This window comes from Scyliorhinus canicula, chromosome 18, assembly GCF_902713615.1.
Source record: "Scyliorhinus canicula chromosome 18, sScyCan1.1, whole genome shotgun sequence".
Lineage (NCBI taxonomy): Eukaryota > Metazoa > Chordata > Chondrichthyes > Carcharhiniformes > Scyliorhinidae > Scyliorhinus > Scyliorhinus canicula.
In genome coordinates, this window is record NC_052163.1 from 96610606 (window position 1) to 96630397 (window position 19792).

Consider the following 19792-nt stretch of genomic DNA (forward strand, 5'->3'; position numbering starts at 1 on the left):
CCACGGGGGGGGGGGGGGGGAAGAGAGAGAAGATGGTGGTCAGGTTCCATAGGTTCGTGGACAAAGTGCGGGTTCTACAGTGGGCCAAGAGCACGAGGAGCTGCTTATGGAACAACAGTGTCCTGCGCATCTACCAGATCTGAGCCAGGAAATGGCCAGAAGGAGGGCAGCCTACAGACAAATTAAAGAGATTCTGTTTAAAAAAGGTCAAGTTTGGGCTATGTTCCCGGCGCGGCTTTGGGTCACATACCGGGAACAGAAACATTATTTTGACGACCCGGAGGAAGCGATGGACATCGCTAAGGGCACGGACTGGTGCCGAACTGAGGACCCATGGACTCAAGTTAGAGTGTACTAAGGGATGTCTGCAGTTGTTCACAGATCGCCTTCGTGTTAGCGATCTCGTTTGGCATGCTCTTTTACTTAAAACCGGGGGCTGTTCTTGTGTTTGCCTGTTTGAAAGTTTTAAAGTTAAGCCAAAGTGATAGTTAAAGTTTAAGTTGTTGTTAAGCGGGAGAGTACAGACGGTTGAAGATGACGATCCTCCCGAGATTCCTGTTTATTTTTCAGTGTCCTCCCTATTTTCATTTCGGCGGTCCCTTCTTTAAAAGGATCAATAAAATCATCCTGCGGGTAAAGAGGGGACTGCTGGAACGGAACCGTAGCGAGGGGGGGGCTGGCCGAACCTCGGCAACTACTACTGGGCGGCTAACATAGCCATGATAAGGAAATGGATGGTGGGTACGGGGTCGGTTTGGGAGCAGGTGGAGGCTGCTTCGTGCAGGGGCACCAGCTTGGCAGCCCTGGTCACGGCTCCCCTGCCGCTCCTGCCGGCCAGGTACTCCACCAGCCCTTATAGTGGTGCTGGCTTTGGGGCCAATGGAGAAAGCATGTGGGGGAATTGGGACCGTCGGTCTGGTCCCAATATGTGACAACCACCGATTTGTCCCGGGGAAGATGGATGGCGGGTTTAGAGTATGGCGGAGGGTGGTGGTGGAAAGGATGGGCGACTTGTTCCTGGAAGGGAGCTTCGCGAACATGAGGGCACTGGAGGAGAAGTTCAGGCTGGCGAGGGGGAATTACTTTCGGTACTTGCAGGTGCGGGATTTCGTACGTAGACAGGTCTCGTCCTTTCCATGCCTTCCACCAAGGGGGATCCAGGACAGGGTAAATTCCAGAGGGGAGAGTCTCAGATATTTATAAGGAGCTTATGGGAGCGGAGGACACAGGGACCGAGGAACTGAAACTTAAGTGGGAGGAGGAGCTTGGTGGGGAGTTGGAGGGAGGTATATGGGCAGAAGCTCTGAGGAGGGTAAATGCAACCGCAACATGTGCCAGGTTTGGCCTGATTCAGTTCAAGGTGGTTCACCGGGCCCACATGACGGTGGCCCGGATGAGCAAATTCTTTGGGCTGGAGGACAAGTGTGCAAGATGTGGGGGAGGACCAGCGAACCATGTCCACATGTTTTGGGCGTGCCCAAAACTCAGGGGATACTGGCAGGGATTTGCGGACGTCATATCCCGGGTACTGAAAACAAGGGTGGCGATTTTTGGGGTGTCAGAAGACCCGGGAGTACAGGAGGGGATAGAGGCCGACATTGTGGCCTTTCCTTCCCTGATAGCCCGGCGACGAATACTGTTGGCCTGGAGGGACTCAAAGCCCCCAAGGACCGAAGTATGGCTGTCGGACATGGCAAGCTTTCTCGGCTTGGAAAAAAATCAAGTTCGTCTTACGAGGATCACTATCGGGGTTCGCTCGGAGGTGGCAACCATTCATCGACTTCTTCGCGGGGAACTAATCGTCAGCGGGGGGTGGGTAGAATAGTGTAGAGTAGGTGGGAAGAATAGGCGGGTCTATCTGCGAGAGTGGTTCTGTTATTTGCACTATGTTTTTTGTAATTGGTATCTGCACACTAATGTATACTGTTACTGTTTACAATGCCAAAAATATCTCAATAAATTGTCTGTTAAAAACAAAGGCGGCGAATGGAATTTTGTCCTTCATTGCTAACGGATGGAGTTTAAGACTAGGGAGGTTATGCTGCAACTGTAGAAGGTGTCAGTGAGGCCACACCTGGAGTATTGTGTTCAGTTTTGGTCTCCTTACCTGAGAAAGGACGTACTGGCGCTGGAGGGTGTGCAGGGGAGATTCACTAGGTTAATCGCAGAGTTGAGTGGGTTGGATTACGAGGAGATGTTGAGTAGACTGAGACTGTACTCGTTGGAATTTAGAAGGATGCGGTGGGATCTTACAGAAACATATAAAATTATGAAGCGAATAGATAGGATAGATGCGGGGAGGTTGTCCCACTGGCGTATGAAAGCAGAACTAGGGAGGATAGCCTCAAAATAAGGGGAAGTAGATTTAGGACTGAGTTTAAGAGGAACTTCTTCAACCAAAGGGTTGTGAATCTATGGAATTCCCTGCCCAGTGAAGCAGTTGAGGCTCCTTCATTAAATGTTTTCAAGATAAAGATAGATAGTTTTTTGAAGAATAAAGGATTATGGTGTTCAGGTGGAAAGTGGAGCTGAGTCCACAAAGGATCAGCCATGATCTCATTGGAATGGCAGAGCAGGCTCAAAGGGCCAGATGGCCTAATCCTGCTCGTAGTTCTTATGTTCTTTGATATCTAACCCCCTTCACCTCGGAGACCTTGGGCGAGCGCCATTCAGTACCAGATGGAACAGCACTCGTGGCAATCTTCCAGGGGTTTGGAGGCCCGCAGGTTCTTGCCCTCCGAACAGGGTGATATCCTGGCACTGCTGGTGCCACCTGGGCACCCTGGCAGTGTCACCTGGGTGTCAGCCTGGCACTGCTAGTGCCCAATTGACACTGCCAGCTGGCAGGGGCTGTCAAGCTGGCTTTTAAAAACAAAAACTGATGGGGATCAGGCCCAGGCCCCCCACCCACCAAAGGACCCCCTTATTGGTGAATGGGGATTTCGAGGATCATGTTGGTGGGTCTAGAGATCGGACGCTCCAATCTCTCTCTGTACTGAGGAATTCCGGCAAGCGGGGCTCCTAAGTGCGGCCTTGCCCGTGCGTTCCCCGCTGAGACCCCATATCTAACTGGAGTCGCCACTGGGAGCACCAAGAAAGAGACGGCTAAATGCGCTTGCTATGGGACTCTGTTCCAATTTGGTTAGATTGGGCCCAAGATTAGTGGATAGAATCAAGATATAAATCAGAAATGATCTCACTGAACAGAGAAGAAAAAAGATAAAAAGATGATTGCTGATCCTAAAACAAAGCTCACCTAAATTACACTCCTTCGGAAGTAAAAGCAGCTACAGATAATTTTTACTCAGACAATATTAAACTCTTCTCCCAAGGAGGAGGGTTCATGAGATGAGAACACAATTAGAAAGTTTACCAAAACGTAAGTTTGCTCTTAAAAAAAATTATAGCCTAAATCACAATGAAGAAATCAGACACCAACTAACTATAATATCAGTCTTCGGGATTAATTTTTCTTTTAAAAAAAAACTCAATTCAACAGCTGTGCAATATCACATTACAGTTTTGATAAAATTAGTCATAAATCCTTAAATATATATGAGTACCCAATTAAACCGGCCTTCAGAGAGGTTCTTTTGCCCTGATCTATTCACACTGCTTCGAGTTTCAGTTTGAAAGACTGGAAACTATTTATAAGGTTAACCAGGTCTTCAGTTATTAAGGACACAGTTGCATTACAGAACCTATATTACTTGCCACGATCCACCATCCACCGAGAAACTAAAATAAATCCTGTTCATTTGATACATATAGAGTTTTAAATGTGCACAAGATGTATTTAGCACATCAGTAACCACATCTTAGAAACATCGAGTGGAACACAGTGGCTATTCTCTTCAGTTTTACAAACAATAATTGTACCATACAGTTGGAGAAATCTTATGCAATAGTTTAAAAGTTGTATATATAGGATTAAAACATGGTTCATCTCGAAAACCATGATTTAAGTTTTCTGAGACTTAAACTGTATTCTCAACATGAAAGTCTAACTAACTGCAAACAATTATGTGCTTACGCAAGGCAACATTTGCCCTACTTATTTCTATTTGATTGCCTTCAGTAGTGATTGATATTAATCTTATTTAAACAGTGTGAATGTTTATAGTGAAAGTGATGGTTACACAAGCAAAGGTTATATTTGGTAGATGAATTTCAGCTTAATTTTTATTAAGTGACCAAATTTATATTTGATTAGAATTTAAGGGTATTGAGGGTAAGTTCCTTAAAGAATCAGCAATTTCAGACATGGATATATTATTTGAAACTGTATTTGGCATTGTATATTGAAGCAGCAATTACAGTTCGGGTAATCAGAAGATCATTCGTCTTCAATTTCCCTCACTTATATTCTAGAAACTAACTAAAAATCACTGACAGAAAACTCCCAGTTGGTGTGTGGTCTGCCAAAGCTACAGCAATGGTCAGCATTTTTATATATTTTATTTACTGAGTTGAGGGGAAAATCTTTAGTGAAAGAAAAAGGACGGGTTGAACTTAAACCAAGGTAATAATTCGTTCTTCTGTAATATTCTGCCCTCCTTCCTGTTACTATCAACAAGATTGCAAAGGGAAAAAGATAGAAAAACTTAAATTTTATTGCGCATGCAGTTATTATTATTAAAAGACAAATGTAAAAAATGTCATGTGTTTGGAGAAAGAGAGAGAGATACTGAATTTATAGTGAAATAAAAGGTCCAGCCTGTAGGATTACGGTTGAAAACCAAAACATGGGGCGCGATTCTCCGCTCCCACGCCAGATGGGAGAATCGCGGGAGGGCTGCTCTGGCACCTCCCGCGATTCTCCCAACCCACCCCCCCCACCCCAAATAACGTATCGCGGTTTGCGACACGCCGCTCGGAGAATCGTGTGCCACCGTTTTTGACGGCGGCCCGCGATTCTCCGACCCGGATGGGCCGAGCGACCTGCCGTTCCCGACCGGTTCACGCCGGCGGCAACCACACCTCATCGCTGCCGGCGTGAACATGGTGCCGACAGCTGTTTTGTGGCTTGTGGGGGACGGAGAGGGGAATGAGGACCACGTGCTCGGGAGGGGACTGGCCCGCATTCGGTGCCCACCGATCGTCGGGCCGGCGTCTCAAAGGGACGCACACTTTCCCCTCCGCCGCCCTGCAAGATCAAGCCGCCACGTCTTGCGTGGCAGCGGAGGGGAAGACAGCCACCGCACATGCGCGGGTTTGAGCCGTCATCTGTCGTGACGTCAGCCGAGATTTACGGCACAGCCCTCCTGGCCCCGGGGGGGGGATAGGGAGCCAGGAGCGGCCTCCGCCGCCGTCGTGAACATCTCCGGGTTTCACGACGGCGTCGGGCCTTGAGGAGAATTCTGCCAATGGTTTACTCTAAATTCCTCAAAAACAGCCAAGTAAACTATCGTTGCATTAAGCAACTATAATAAACAAAAATTGTTTTGCTAGGAAAGACAACAATATCATAAAAGGAATATACAATTAGTGACATAAATGGATCAGAGTTGTTTTATTTTTGTGAATTAAGTAGGTGATTAGAATTATCTTTAAACGTGGCCTATAGCAGCAGTTTTCAAAACAGCTTGCCGGACCTTCAAACCCTCGCTACCTCCTTCAGTGCATAACTTATTTCAGCGCAATGTGATCTGACTAATCTGAACAACCCTCAACTCAGCATTATAATTCTAATATCAACAATTATTCTGCTACTTGACGGAACAATAGCACAGTGGTTAGCACTGTTGCTTCACAACACCAGGGTCCCAGGTTTGATTCCCAGCTTGGGTCACTGTCTGCACGTTCTCCCCGTGTCTGCGTGGACTTCCTCAGAGTGCTCCGGTTTCCTCCCTGAAGTCCCGAAAGACGTACTTGTTAGACGAATTGGACATTCTGAATTCTCACTCTGTGTACCCGACCAGGCGCAGGAGTGTGAAATATTTCCATTCAGGATACTAAAGTTTTGAATAAATTATCCAGTCCAATTTCCATGCAACATTTTCTGCCATAGTGGGTCAGATCTCAAACAATGATGAGTCCTGGAGGGAGATGGAGAACCTAGTGGCATGGTGTCACGACAACAATCTCTCCCTTAATGTCAGCGAAACTAAGGAGCTGGTCATTGACTTCAGGAAGTGACGTGCCATACAGACCCCTGTCTGCATCAATGGTGCGAGGGTGGAGATGGTTGACAGCTTCAAATTCCTAGGTATACACATCACCAACAATCGGTCTTGGTCCACCCACATCAACATAGATCTTACCAATTTTTACAGATGCACCATAGAAAGCATCTTATCTGGCTACATCACAGCTTTATATGACAACTGCTCGTCCCCAGACCCGAAGAAACTACAGAGAGTTGTGAACACAGCCCAGTCCATCACGCAAACCCATCCATTGAGTCTGTCTACACCTCCCGCTGCCTTGGGAAAGTGGACAGCTTAATCAAAGACCCCTCCGACCCGGGTTATCCACTCTTCCATTGGGCAGAGGATACGAAAGTCTGAGAACACACACTAACAGATTCAAAAACAGTTTCTTCACAGCTGTCATCGGAATCCCGAATGCCCTCTTATGGACTGAACTAATCTCTCCATGCATCTTCTCTACTGTGTAGCACTACATTCCGTATGTTTCACCCGATGTTTGTGTGTTAATGTTTATGTATTTACATGGTCTGTCGATCGTATGACGTATGTTTTTCATGTATGGAACCATCTGCCTGGACTGTATGCAGAACAATACTTTTCACTGCAACTACACGTGACTCTAAATCTAAATGCTTGTTCCTTTCTTCAAGTCCTGTGCGAAGTCTGCACGGTCTCCCCATGTCTGCCTCGTTTTCCTCCAGGTGCTCCGGTTTCCTCCAACAAGCCCCTAAAGGCAAGATGTTTGGTAAATTGGACATATGAATTTTCCCTCAATGAACCCGAACAGGTGCAGGAGTGTGGCGACTAGGGGCTTTTCACAGTAACTTCATTGCAGTGTTAATGTAAGCAGACTTGTGACAATAATAAAGATTATTAGATTATTACTACCTAAAATACTAACGGAGGCAGGGAAGCAAACTGCAACCTATAGTCACATGATCTTCACTTCAATATTATAAACTAAAAATTCTGTGCTACATAAATAGCTAACAATAATCCGGTCATATTGTTCAAATTGCTACCTATGAGCCATGGAAAAATTTTAGAATGAAAGGAATTTTATTGTATACCAGTCAATTTCCCCGTCTAATTTTACTCAGTTTTATAAGGAAGAAGTCCATCACTCTTCACAGCTAACTAATCAATATAACACTTTGAACAGAGGAACTTAATCATGTTTGCAAGTTGATAGCGAACAACGGCAGATTTTCTCTAAATGTCGCACACACAAATTCTATGAACTCTGGAAATATAATCCACCTGTTTTAACATGATTCTGTCTATCCATGCACTAAATTATACATGTCAACTTTTTCTGCTGGCTTCCACAGTAGATGGTACCAGCTGTTTTCTTGCTCAACCAATCCAATCATAAAAATAGACTTCACAGGTTGCAGCATTTTCTCAACATTTATTAGGTTAGAAATACAAGTCTAAATCTAGGTTGATTGTTATCCATACTATTTGTATGAGCATTAAGGGGAAAAACAGCTGTCCAACTTGATTTTAATCACAAAACCAGAATCTCTCAGACACAAAGCCTATGTTCCCATCAATCTTTTATTGATCAGGATTGTCACTAGGCTCATTAAGCATATGGCTACCAAATTAATAGAAATAAAATTTAAACCAAGTACTTTAATGTTTTGTCAATACATTTGTGACACAGTAAAACCACTTCAATATTTAGGAACTGTTTTAGTTCAGAAATCGGAAGGAAGATATCTGTGGGCCTTTACACTGACAAGTATCCTATCAGTGGACTATTCAGTCCATGATCATTTGGACAGATGTGTAGATGAGACCTGGGTGTGTTAGTGCATGAGTCGCAAGAAGTTGGTTTACAAGTGCAACAGGTGATTAAGAAGGCAAATGGAATTTTGTCCTTCATTGCTAGAGGGATGGAGTTTAAGACTGCAATTGTAGAAGGTGTTAGTGAGGCCACACCTGGAGTATTGTGTTCAGTTTAGGACTCCTAATCTGAGAAAGGACGTACTGGCGCTGGAGGGTGTGCAGAGGAAATTCACTAGGCTAATCCCAGAGTTGAAGGGGTTGAATTACGAGGAGAGGTTGAGTAGACTGGGACTGTACTTGTTGGAATTTAGAAGGATGTGGGGGGATCTTATAGAAACATATAAAATTATGAAGGGAATGGATAGGATAGATGCGGGCAGGTTGTTTCCACTGGCGGGTGAAAGCAGAACTATGGGGCATAGCCTCAAAATAAGGAGAAGTAGATTTAGGACTGAGTTTAGGAGGAACTCAATGATATTGCAACTTTCTATGATTCATATTTCAGGTGACAATATTTGTTGGAGACAACCAAAACTCTTGACAACTTTCTTGGCAGTAGACAATATTAATGGCAGGTTCAAAATATCTTCAGATTTTTAAAACATATCTTCAAAAGAGTTCTTGTGGCACAGTGGTGGCATCCCTACCACTGGACCAGAAGCTCCGGGTTCAAGACTAATGCCAGGACTTGTTGACCACGGAAGAAGCGTTCATAATTCGGTTCAACAGACTGATAATCAGCTCAGGAATTCTTCCACCGCTTCCACTATTCGTAAAAGGGGGAAAAAGTGCGTGAAGATACGCTGAAAAAATTAAATCACACCTAAGTTCTGATCTTGGCAACCTTACTCATTCCTTTGACAGCGCTTTCTAGACCTACAACCTGCAAGCAGTTGGAAGAGCAACAAATACATGGGAACGATATTTATATCCTGGACAGACTTCGGACCCAGTTACGATATTTAATGCTGGCAGACTTTCGGTTTAAAAAGAGATTTAAGACTTAAAATAAAAACCAAGTTCTCTCCAAGCCACACATCATCCTGGCTTGGAACTAAAATCACCATTCCTTCACTGTTGCTGTATTAATATTCTGGAAATCCCTTTCTAACAGCAAGTGTGGGTGTACTTACACCACATGGACTGCAGCAGTTCAACAAACCACCACCTTCTCAAGGGCAATCAGGGACGGATGGCAAATGCCTAGCCAGTGAAGCCCAAATCCGATGAAGGAAAAAAAATTAGATTATGATCAAAGGGAGACAGTTTTTCCCTCAATGCACAATGAGATGTTCTATTACTATGATGCTCTACCCTTACAGAAGCAGATCACCCAACACCACGAGCAAAACTATGAAATGGATATGGAAAAGAATAATTTATCAATTTCATATTTTATCCGAATCAGGGCATAAGACAGATCCCAGTTATGATATTTATATCCTGGACAGACTTCGGACCCAGTTACGATATTTAAATGCTGGGCAGACTTTCGGATTTAAAGAGATTTAAGACTTAGAATAACAAACCAAGATAATTGGCAGCAGCTGTAGCTATATGGTTGAAGGAGTTCAATATGTTAGAGGAGATAGTGGGACCATAAATATTGGCAGATGAAGACAGTCAACAGTGCTATCAAGCTGTATTTATTCAGCACAAAACTGCTCATTAATGCTCAGTTTGGATTCTGCTTCATCACAGCCTTGATCCAACCACAGCTAAAAGAGCTGAATTCCAGAGCGGAAATGAGAGTCACTACCCTCTACGCATTTGTAGAAGTGTGCCATCAAAATGCCATAGGGAAATTGAAGTCAATTAGAACCAGGGGGAAAGCTCTCCACTGATTGAAATCATAGATTGCACAAAACAAGATGGTTGTTGGAAACCTACCATCTCAGCCCCAGGACATCACAGCAGGAGTTCCTCAGGTAGTGTCCCGGGCGCAACAATCTTCAACTGCTTTAAGATTTTCCCTTCAGAAGGTCAGAAGTGGGGATGTTTGCTAATGACTGCAGCATTCAGTACCATTCACAACTCCTCAGGTACTGAAGCAGTCTAATGCCCACATGCATCAAGAGTTGGACAACATTCAGGCTTGTGCTGACAAGTGACAAGTAACATTCATGCCACCAAAGTGCCAGGTAATGACCATCTCCAAAAAAGGAGAAACTCTCACGACCTCCTCATGACGTTAAGTAGCATTATTATTGCTGAATCCCCACTGTCAATATCCTGGGGGCCTACCCATCGACCAGATACTAAAATGGACCAGCTATATGAAATACTGTGGCTGTAAGAAAAGGTCAGGGGCTGGCAATTCTGGGAAACCTGCGCACCATCTATATGGCACAGCTCAAAGGTGTGATGGAGTGTTCTCCACTTGCCTGGTGAGTGTACCTCCAACAACACTCAAGCAGCTCAAATCTAACCAGGCTAAGCAACGAGTTTAATTAGCATAACATGCACCACCTTCAACATACAAACCCTCTACCACCAACTCTCAAGTCGCAACTGTGTGTACCATCTACAAGATGCAAAACAGTAACTCACGAAGGCTCCAGTGACTCTATCACCTCGAAGGAACAACGGCAGCAGATTCATATTCCCCTTCAATTCACACACCATCCAAGCTGCTCCTTCACTGTCACTGGGTCAAAATCTTGGAAATCCCTGCCTAAAGTACCTTAAGAGGGACTACATGGACTGCAGCAGTTCAAAGAGGCATATCACACCACCTTCTCAAGAGCAATTAGGAATAAACAATAAAGATTGGCTTTGTCAGTGACACTCACATCCCATGAATGAATTTAAAAAAAAAACAGAATTAAGAATAGAATCAAAAGGTAAGAAATGGTAGCTCATTGTCATATTTACAAGAGTCATGAAGAAACTATCTTTAAACAACTGATAAAACAGACTTTTCAAAAGCTCATTAAAAGCAGCAAAAAGGTTCAAAAGGTAACATAGAAAAACACAGCACAAAACAGGCCCTTCGGCCCACGATGTTGTGCTGAACTTTTGTCCCAGATTAAGAACAAATTAATCTACACCCCATCATTCTACTGTAATCCATGTACCTATCCAATAGCCACTTGAAGGTCCCTAATGTTTCCGACTCAAGTACTTCCACAGGCAGTGCATTCCATGCCCCCACTACTCTCTGGTAAAGAACCTACCTCTGACATCCCCCCCCTATATCTTCCACCATTCACCTTAAATTTATGTCCCTTTGTAATGGTTTATTCCACCCGGGGAAAAAGTCTCTGACTGTCTATCTATTCCCTATCACGTAATGGTTCAGTCACAGCATTTTAAAGGACTGAATAATTTGGCAGAGAAGCAACCTGAAGGAAGTTGATGAATCACTAGTAGAATAGCAGAAAAAGAAAAAGTGGGCAGCTTTGGATGATTAGTGGAGGAAGTCACGGATTTGAAAAAGGTAGAGCGTGAGAGATTCTAACTGAACAAAAAGAGTTAAAGGATTTAGCGAAACTCAAACAGAGCAATTTGAAAGGAAGTTACAAAGTCCTGAATATAGCTTTGGTATGATGACTTGGGTCTTGAGAGTTAAATTTTAGGATGCTGACTCCAATAGAATAAACAGCAGACAAACGTAGACACCTCCGCCACGATAGTCCTCATTACCGGGGTCCTGCAAGGCTGCAAACTTAGCCCCCACTAAACTCCTTATACACACATAACTGTGTGATAAAATTTGGATCCATCTACAAGTTTGCTGATGACACAACAGTAGTGGGTCGGATCTCAAACAATGATGAGTCCGAATGCAGGAGGGAGACAGAGAACCTAGTGGCATTGTGCATCGACAACAATCTCTCCCTCAATGTCAGCAAAACTAAGAAGCTGGTCATCAACTTCAGGAAGCAAAGTGTCGAACACACCCCTGTCTGCATCAATGGTGCCGAGCTGGAGATGGTTGACAGCTTCAAATTCCTGGGTATACACATCACCAACAATCTGTCCCGTCGACATTTTGACCAAGAAAGCGCAACAGCGCCTATACTTCATCAGGAAACTAAGGAAATTTGGCATGTCCGCATTGATTTACAAATGCACCATGTAAAGAGTCCTATTTAGGTGCATCAAAGCCTGGTATGGCAACTGCTCGGCCCAAAACCACAAGAAACTACAGACAGTTGTGAACACAGCCCAGTCCATCACGTGAACCCGTCTCCCATCCATCGACTTTGTCTATACCTCCTGCTGCCTTGGGAAAGCAGGCAGCATAATCAAAGACCCCTCCCACCGGGGTTATTCTCTCTTCCATCGGCGAGAAGAAACAAAAGTCTGAGAACACGCACTAACAGATTCTTCCCCACTGTTACCACTCTTGAATGGCCCTCCTATGGTCTGAACTGATCTCTCCAAGCATCGTCTTTTATTGTGTAGCACTACACTCCATATGCTTCACCCAATGTCTATGTCTATGTATTTATATTGTATATTTCCCGTATCTCCCATGTTTATCATGTTGGAACAATCTGCCTGGACTGTATGCAGGACAATACTTTTCACTGTACCTCGGAACACGTGACAATAAATCTAAATCAAATCAAGGTTAAAGAGCGTGGAGAGACGCGTGACTTTGCTAAAGAGCGCAGAGAGAGGGGCGAGACTTCATTAAAGAGCACGAAGACTTCAGTGAAGAGGGAGAGAGGGCGAAGCTTCAGTAAAGAGGGTGTAGAAAGGGGCGAGACTACAGTCAAGATCGCAGAGAGAGGAGTGAGAATATCCACAGTGATCGCAGATGATTCGTGGAAATATACAAGATCAGAGTAGCAGAGATAAAAAGATCACCATGGAATGACTTTTCCCAAACCATCACTGACAATCATGAGTTAACTTCCAAAACAATGGATGATTTGAGTGTTTCATTTTCGCTGCTTTAGGATATAGTGATGCAATTCTAATCGGATTACAGTTGGAAGTGTAAGAGTGACCATCTTCCCTAAGAATTGGGTATTCACAACAAATTTGCAAACAGAAAGAATGGTGGACTAGGAATAAGATGTCAATCTTAAGAATTAATCAAAATGGAACAATGCATGGTGTATTTTTTTAAACCAGTATCAACCTTAATGTATGAAAGGAAAGTGAACCAAAGGGTTTTTTTTCTCTTAAAGAGAGCTCGAAAGTATTTGATCAAGAATGAAGAGGGTGGAAAGGAAGATTCACAGAGGGCAATGACAGGTTGAGTAGCAAATACTGGAAGTGTACCAAGACGAAAGCCTATGTTTCTTACAGATAAAGTTATAGAACATAGAACAGTACAGCACAGAATAGGCCCTTCGGCCCTCAATGTTGTGCCGAGCCATGATCACCCTACTCAAACCCACGTATCCACCCTATACCCGTAACCCCCCAACCTTACTTTTATTAGGACACTACGGGCAATTTTAGCATGGCCAATCCACCTAACCCGCACATCTTTGGACTGTGGGAGGAAACCGGAGCACCCGGAGGAAACCCACGCACACAGGGGGAGGACGTGCAGACTCCTCACAGACAGTGACCCAGCCGGGAATCGAACCTGGGACACTGGAGCTGTGAAGCATTTATGCTAACCACCATGCTACCCTGCTGCCCCTGCAGGGTATGTTGAGCAAATGTAATTGTGGAGTTACAGAAGTTTCAAGTAGAGATAAATATTGTGCTCAGACTGATCAAAATGTTAGGTCTTATAGTAGTTTTGAGGGACAGCATAAAGATTGACATGATTGAACCAGGATGCAATTCCCAATCTGACTGAAAGAGAAAGGTGCAGCCTGATTCATTTTTTCTTTGACTCAGAAAGCAAGATGACTTGCATTTATCTCACGTCTTTCACTAACTCAGGCCATTTTCAAAGCCAATTAGGTACTGTTGAAGTGTAGAGACTATTATAATGTAGGAAATGTACAGCCAATTTGTACAGGCATGCTGTCCAAAAATGAATAATCCACAGGAAGTGAAAGTTGTAGCAACCCTGGTAACAGCAACCACAAAGATCAAATATAAAATGATCCGTTGATTCACATTTAGCAAAAATCACGAGTCACAGAAACTGTTTTAAAAGGTTGAATTTAAAATAAAATTAGAGAATATCTAAAGCAAATGGATTGGAAGGGGATGCCGCTCATTGTTCAATGAGGACAAATTAAACCTCTTTAAAAACGAGCATATAAGAGTAATACATTCCAGTAAATTAAAAATGAAAGAAAAGCAAAATGGCCTCTCCAAATCTTACAGGGAAAATAATTCACTGTGATGTATGAAGGAACATGCAGAAACATGTCATAAAGTTTATCAGAGGAGCAAGTAAACCTCAAAACATACATAGCTACAGGGCTAAAAGATAACTTCAGAATTACAACAGCATAAAGGGATGTTAAAGAAGAGGGCAATAAAATATGTAGCGGACCTGAAAAGTGATGGTGAGCATGAAGAACTAAAAAATATTCTGAAACATTGCTTTTTCAAATGGCATTCTGAAGGGAAAACAAACAATTTGCCTGCTCCAAAAATATCACCAAGGCAACATTCATAACTTCAACACAAATGAGATACAGAAAGGGCTTAAAACAAATAATCACCAGGGTTTGATTGAGTGCTGGGAGATATCAGAACCATTAAATTATGAAGGACTCAACACTGGGGAGCCAACAGAAGCAGGCTGTAGTGCCTATATTCAGAAATTGTAAAATATGCAGTCTCTCTCACTTTAATTTTGCAAATTTCACTAAATCAATTATCAGGAGTAAATTTAGGACTAAGGAACAATCTAGCAGACAGCATAAAACTTTAGAAGAGAAAGACCTTTCCTATCTAACCTCCTTGATTTCTTTGAGAAAGTAACTTTATGGGCTGCACAGTTGTTAGCATTGCTGCCTCACAGCTTCAGGGACTCTGGGTTTAATTCTAGGCATGGGTGACTGTGAGTGGAGTTTACACGTTCTCCCAGCGTCCATGTACATTTCCTCCAGGTGCTCTGGTTTCCGCCCACAGTCCAAAAATGTGGTTCGGTGGATTGGCCATGCTAAGTTGCCCCTTAGTGTCCAAAGGGTCGATGGGGTTACAGGGATAGGGAGGGGGACTGGGCCTGGGAAGGGTACATTTCGGAAGGTCGGTGCAGACTCGATGGACCAAATGGCATCCTACTGTACTGTAAGGATTCTACTCTGTGGTAGCATCATAGTGTGATTAGACTTCTAAAATTTCTTTGGTTAAGTTCCACGTGAAAGATTACTATTTATGTTCCAAATAGTGGGGTTCGAGAATAAAATTTGGAAGTGGTTGATAAATTGGTTAAAGGTCGACATGGGATGCACATGGCTGAGCGTGGGCATCAATATTGATACTTTACATCATTGACTTAAACTCACGCAAGTTAACTGGTCAAATTTGCGAATAACAATTTGCAAATAACAATCAATGAAATTAGGTTAAACAAATGTGCGAGTAGGTAAAACAATGCAAAATGAATGGGAAACACCTTACATAGGAAGGAGAAATAGCCAACTCAATAATAGTGTTGAAATAACTATACCGTATATGCCTAGCAAAGCTACCAGAATCTGAACTGTAGTTCAAACAATAAAATACAAGTCAGAGGAAATTATGTTCAAGTTATACAGCACTCTGGTCAGACCACACCTCAACTGTAATGCGTAGCTCTGGTCACTGAGAAACACGGGAAACATTCAAGCACTAGGGAAGAGATTCATCTCCAGTGTTAGGGGTTCAGCTAGGAGGAAAAAGTAGAGACATCTGAGCTTAACAAGCTACAAAATAGGCACCCGAATGGTTACTTTTTTTTTTAAAGAGCTGCTTAAAGCATTTGAGTTAATCTCTTTCAAATACTACAAATTCAACTGAGATTAGGACATACGTGCAAATTAGCTAAAGGTAAGACTATCTTCAAGGCATCATTCAGACGAAGCATAATCAACAATTTGAACAGTGGCAAAAGTCCAAGAAACAATTAAAAAATATTAAATATTAGATTAATGTGAATTAAGATGGGCTAAATAGCCAATCTCATTCAAATACCTTGGTGATAATGTGAATAATATCAACACAGCATCAACAACATCCAACACTGCCATTGCACCATATTTATAAACCTTAAAAATAAAAATAAAACTCAACGCCCTCAATCTTCTAAACTCAAGGAAACATAACCCTTGTAAAGCTTGTTTAACTTCTGAAACAATTTCATGCTGCATTCCCCTCAAAGGACAATATATTTTGAGATGCAGAACTAAACACAATACTCCAGATGGGGACTGACCAAGGCTCTTTACAGCTGATGTGTCACTTCCTCCTCTTTGCATTTCAAATCTTGAGATTAAGACCAATGTTTCATTAGCCTTTTTGATTTTTAAAAAATATACTTGTGCCAAACTTTAGGTGAATTAAATTTGCTCTTCAATAGTTTCTAGTCTCCCAGCACATCAAAATTAATCTTAGTGCCAAGATTATCACCAATTCCATGCACATTTATTTTTAGTATGGAACCCACATCAAATGTCTTCTGGAAGTTCTTAAAGGCAACTCCCACAGACTGTCCAGAGTTTGTTAGTGACCTCCTTACAAAATTCAACATGATTAGTCATTTATGAACTACCTGTTCCAAATCCATGTCGTCTTTGATCAGTTTATACTGGTTCAAATACTAGCTAGTCTGGTTCTAAAGATAAATTCAAATAATTCCCCACAACTAGTATTAAATGGATCAAGAAAGTAGCTTTTTGATTTCTCATTTCATTTTCATTTCATTTCTTAAATTATGGAGTGATAGGGAACTCTATGGGCCGAATGGCCTCCTTCTGCACTGTAAATTCTATGATTCTATGAAGTTCTGTAACAGTCTGGAAATGAGTTGAGCAAAAAAAACCCACACAAATACACCAACATTACTCAATACCGTCCTATTGACAGTCACAATTTAGTTGGATATGTCCGTTTTCATTTATATAATCCAAATGACAAAGCAAATTTGAGGAGTAAATTCAAATGTTCAAATTCTTTTGGCCAAATGATGTATGGCTTGAGCTGTAGAACAGTGCAAACTGTATGGAATTTTTGGCAAGGGCCCAAACTGTATTTACATTCTTACTGCAGCCATTAAAATAATCTCCTAAACCTTAAATTTATTCCGTGACATTTGCTTAAATGCTGCCAAACATACAAACCACTAAATGGTTTGGACAGTTTCCAAAAAAACCTGGCAAACTCAACTTTTGATCTTTTGCCAAAAACCAACTGCGTTTGAAATTTCCTACAGTGTGCAGAAGCTAAAATTGCATTATGCTTCAATGCGCTTTTAAGCACCTAAGTGGTACAGTATTCCCAACTCTCAATACATACACATATGAAAAATAAATGGATTTTAACATTATTAATCAAGATAAAACTGACTTATAGCACTTATCAGATACACCAGTTAAAGGTTTGTTTTGGTTTAGTTAAGAGGGAAGTCAACAACAGGTTCCACAAATCAAGTGCAATACATTAATCAAATTATCCGAATTACACAACCTGATAGAATTTACGAATAAATCTTCATTTTAAAAATTGGTGAAAAAAATATTTTTTAAAAGTGGTAATTGTGCGCATCTATTACCTGTATGAGAAGCATTGAAAACAGTTCTTAATAAATATATCAACTTTTCACTTCAGCAATTCAGTATTTACCACGTTTCTACAGAAATATGTTATATCATAACTTTCGGCAAACCAAATAATTTGCGCTGAATGTGTCCTAATATTTCATCCAAACAAGGGGAAGAAAGCAGTTGCCACCCTGTATATTACTAAATGCCATGATTACATACTGAATGTATGTCGTGTATGCATCTGGGGCCAAACATCATTTGCCAATTCCTCCTTCTCATCTCCCTTCCCCCGCATTCAACACTTAAAAATCCACAACATGTTTATATGGTTAAATTCAAAATTAAACCCAACTTTGGATCATTTTATTAATATAAAAATTTAATTTTGATAATTTAAGTTGTGGTATCCATTGCTTCGTTTTTTAAATACACGTGTGGATTTAAAGATTTCAATTGCATGATGCAACCGAACTAAATACAACAATTTTAAAAATTACATTAGTCTTATAAATACCTGTTTAAACTGTTCCTCATACGTCCAATCGGCCTGATCCTGGACTTGCTGCATCTGCGGGTGTGGCTGATAAGGGAGCCCGGTTACAGGGCGTCGCTGCCCGGGCAGACGATGCACCTCACTGGAGTGGTGCACTCCCCGCTCCTCTTTTACTCCGCTACCTCCTTCCTCGGCCATTTCGTCCTCGAATTCCTCCTCTTCTTCCTCAGCAGCCATGTCTTCCTCGGATCCCAGAGGATCGGGATAACGCTGGTCCGAAGTCTCCTCCTCTTCCTCTCCCCGCTCCATCTCTTCTCCCCCAGATAAGGCCTCGCTGCTCTCTGAAAGCCTCGGGCTCTCGCCTCGTTCCATCCCCAGTTCCTCTTCGTCTTCTTCGTCGTTGCCGCACTGGGCCGAAGCGTCAGCCCCTGCGGCGGCCGCCGCTGCTCTCATGGCGGCCAGTGCTGCGGTTTGCTGTGCAGCGATTTGCTGCTGCGTATTTGCCAGGATTTTGTTGTCGTTGGAAGCCCCAGCCGTTGGTCTTCGGGTCTCGCGCTGCTCCATTTGAATTTGCTGCTGCTGTTGCCGGGCCTGGAGCCGCGCGCGCGGAGGCTGCTGCTGGTGGTAGTGATGCTGCTCGTGCTGCTGCTGCTGTTGCTGCCGGGCCTCGAGCTCGAGCCGCGCACGCTGCTGCCTCTGCAGGTTTTCCATCACCGCCTGCAACTTCATGGCTCCCTCGCCCCCTCACTCTCCCTCCCTCTGGCCGCTGGCAAGTATCCTTTGCTTTCGCTCTGTCAAACGGTTTGCGAGGGGGGCGATGTTGATGAGGAGTAATAATCAACGAGTGGGGATGACTGACTGATGGATTCAGTCACTACTGAAGAGTCGCTACAACTGGAAGGGGGAGGGGTGTTGGGTCAGAGAGATTCCGCAACTTTTCATATAGATTGGCATTCAGGTGTTTGCCTGTCCCTGAGGCGGAAAAAGCCGTTAGAAATAATGTTGTAAGACAACATTTCACATCCGTGGTAGAGATAAATGTTAACCGATTTTTTTTAAATGGCTGGGTGGCAAGGAGGAATTCAAAGTCTCTTGGGAAAAGGTACATAATTATATTCTGCTTCTTGAGATGATTGCCTGTACCACATAACCTTGAATGCAGTAAACAACACAAATTATAGATGACAGAAAATTAAATAAGAGGAAAAACTGCAACTTGTGAAAAATAAAAATAAAATCGAGTGTTGTAAATAACATCACGTGTGTCAACATAAAAGATAAATTAATGTTCCAAGCAGAGATTCTTTATTAGAACAGGAAAGGAAAAGCAAAGGATATTTAACACGTCTTCTTCCTTTAAGGATTTCCAAAGACTACATATTTCTAATATTTCCTGATTTTACTTCACACCTTGTGAGTTCTTCATTTTGGTCATTTCCCGTATGTTTGACTTTGTTTTCCTTTAACTGAAAAAATAGTCATGGTGTAAAATGGGCTGATAATTTGCTATGTCCGTATTCGTGCTACAAGTAAAGACCGGTTTCTATCATAAATACAAATAAATGGTCACCTTCACCTGAAATGTTAACTCTTTCTCTCCACAGATGCTGCCTGGCCTGCTGAATATTCCTTGCATTTTATGTTTTTATTTCAGATTTCCAGCATCCACAGTACTCTGGAACATTTTTCCAGGGAAGGGGTGATTGGAGAGCATTCAAGATCCAACACAGTGGAGG

The 19792-nt window shown here is 42.7% G+C and overlaps 1 protein-coding gene across 1 annotated transcript in view; it reads right to left on the reverse strand.

Moving 5' to 3' along the window:
* arid3a (AT rich interactive domain 3A (BRIGHT-like)) overlaps positions 1-18940 on the reverse strand; it is a 112801-nt gene extending 93861 nt beyond the window's left edge. Inside the window, 1 exon segment of the mRNA XM_038777261.1 lies at positions 18078-18940. Coding sequence (XP_038633189.1) covers positions 18078-18785 — 708 coding nt within the window. The 5' untranslated portion in view covers positions 18786-18940.
* Between the last annotated feature and the right edge of the window lie 852 nt (positions 18941-19792).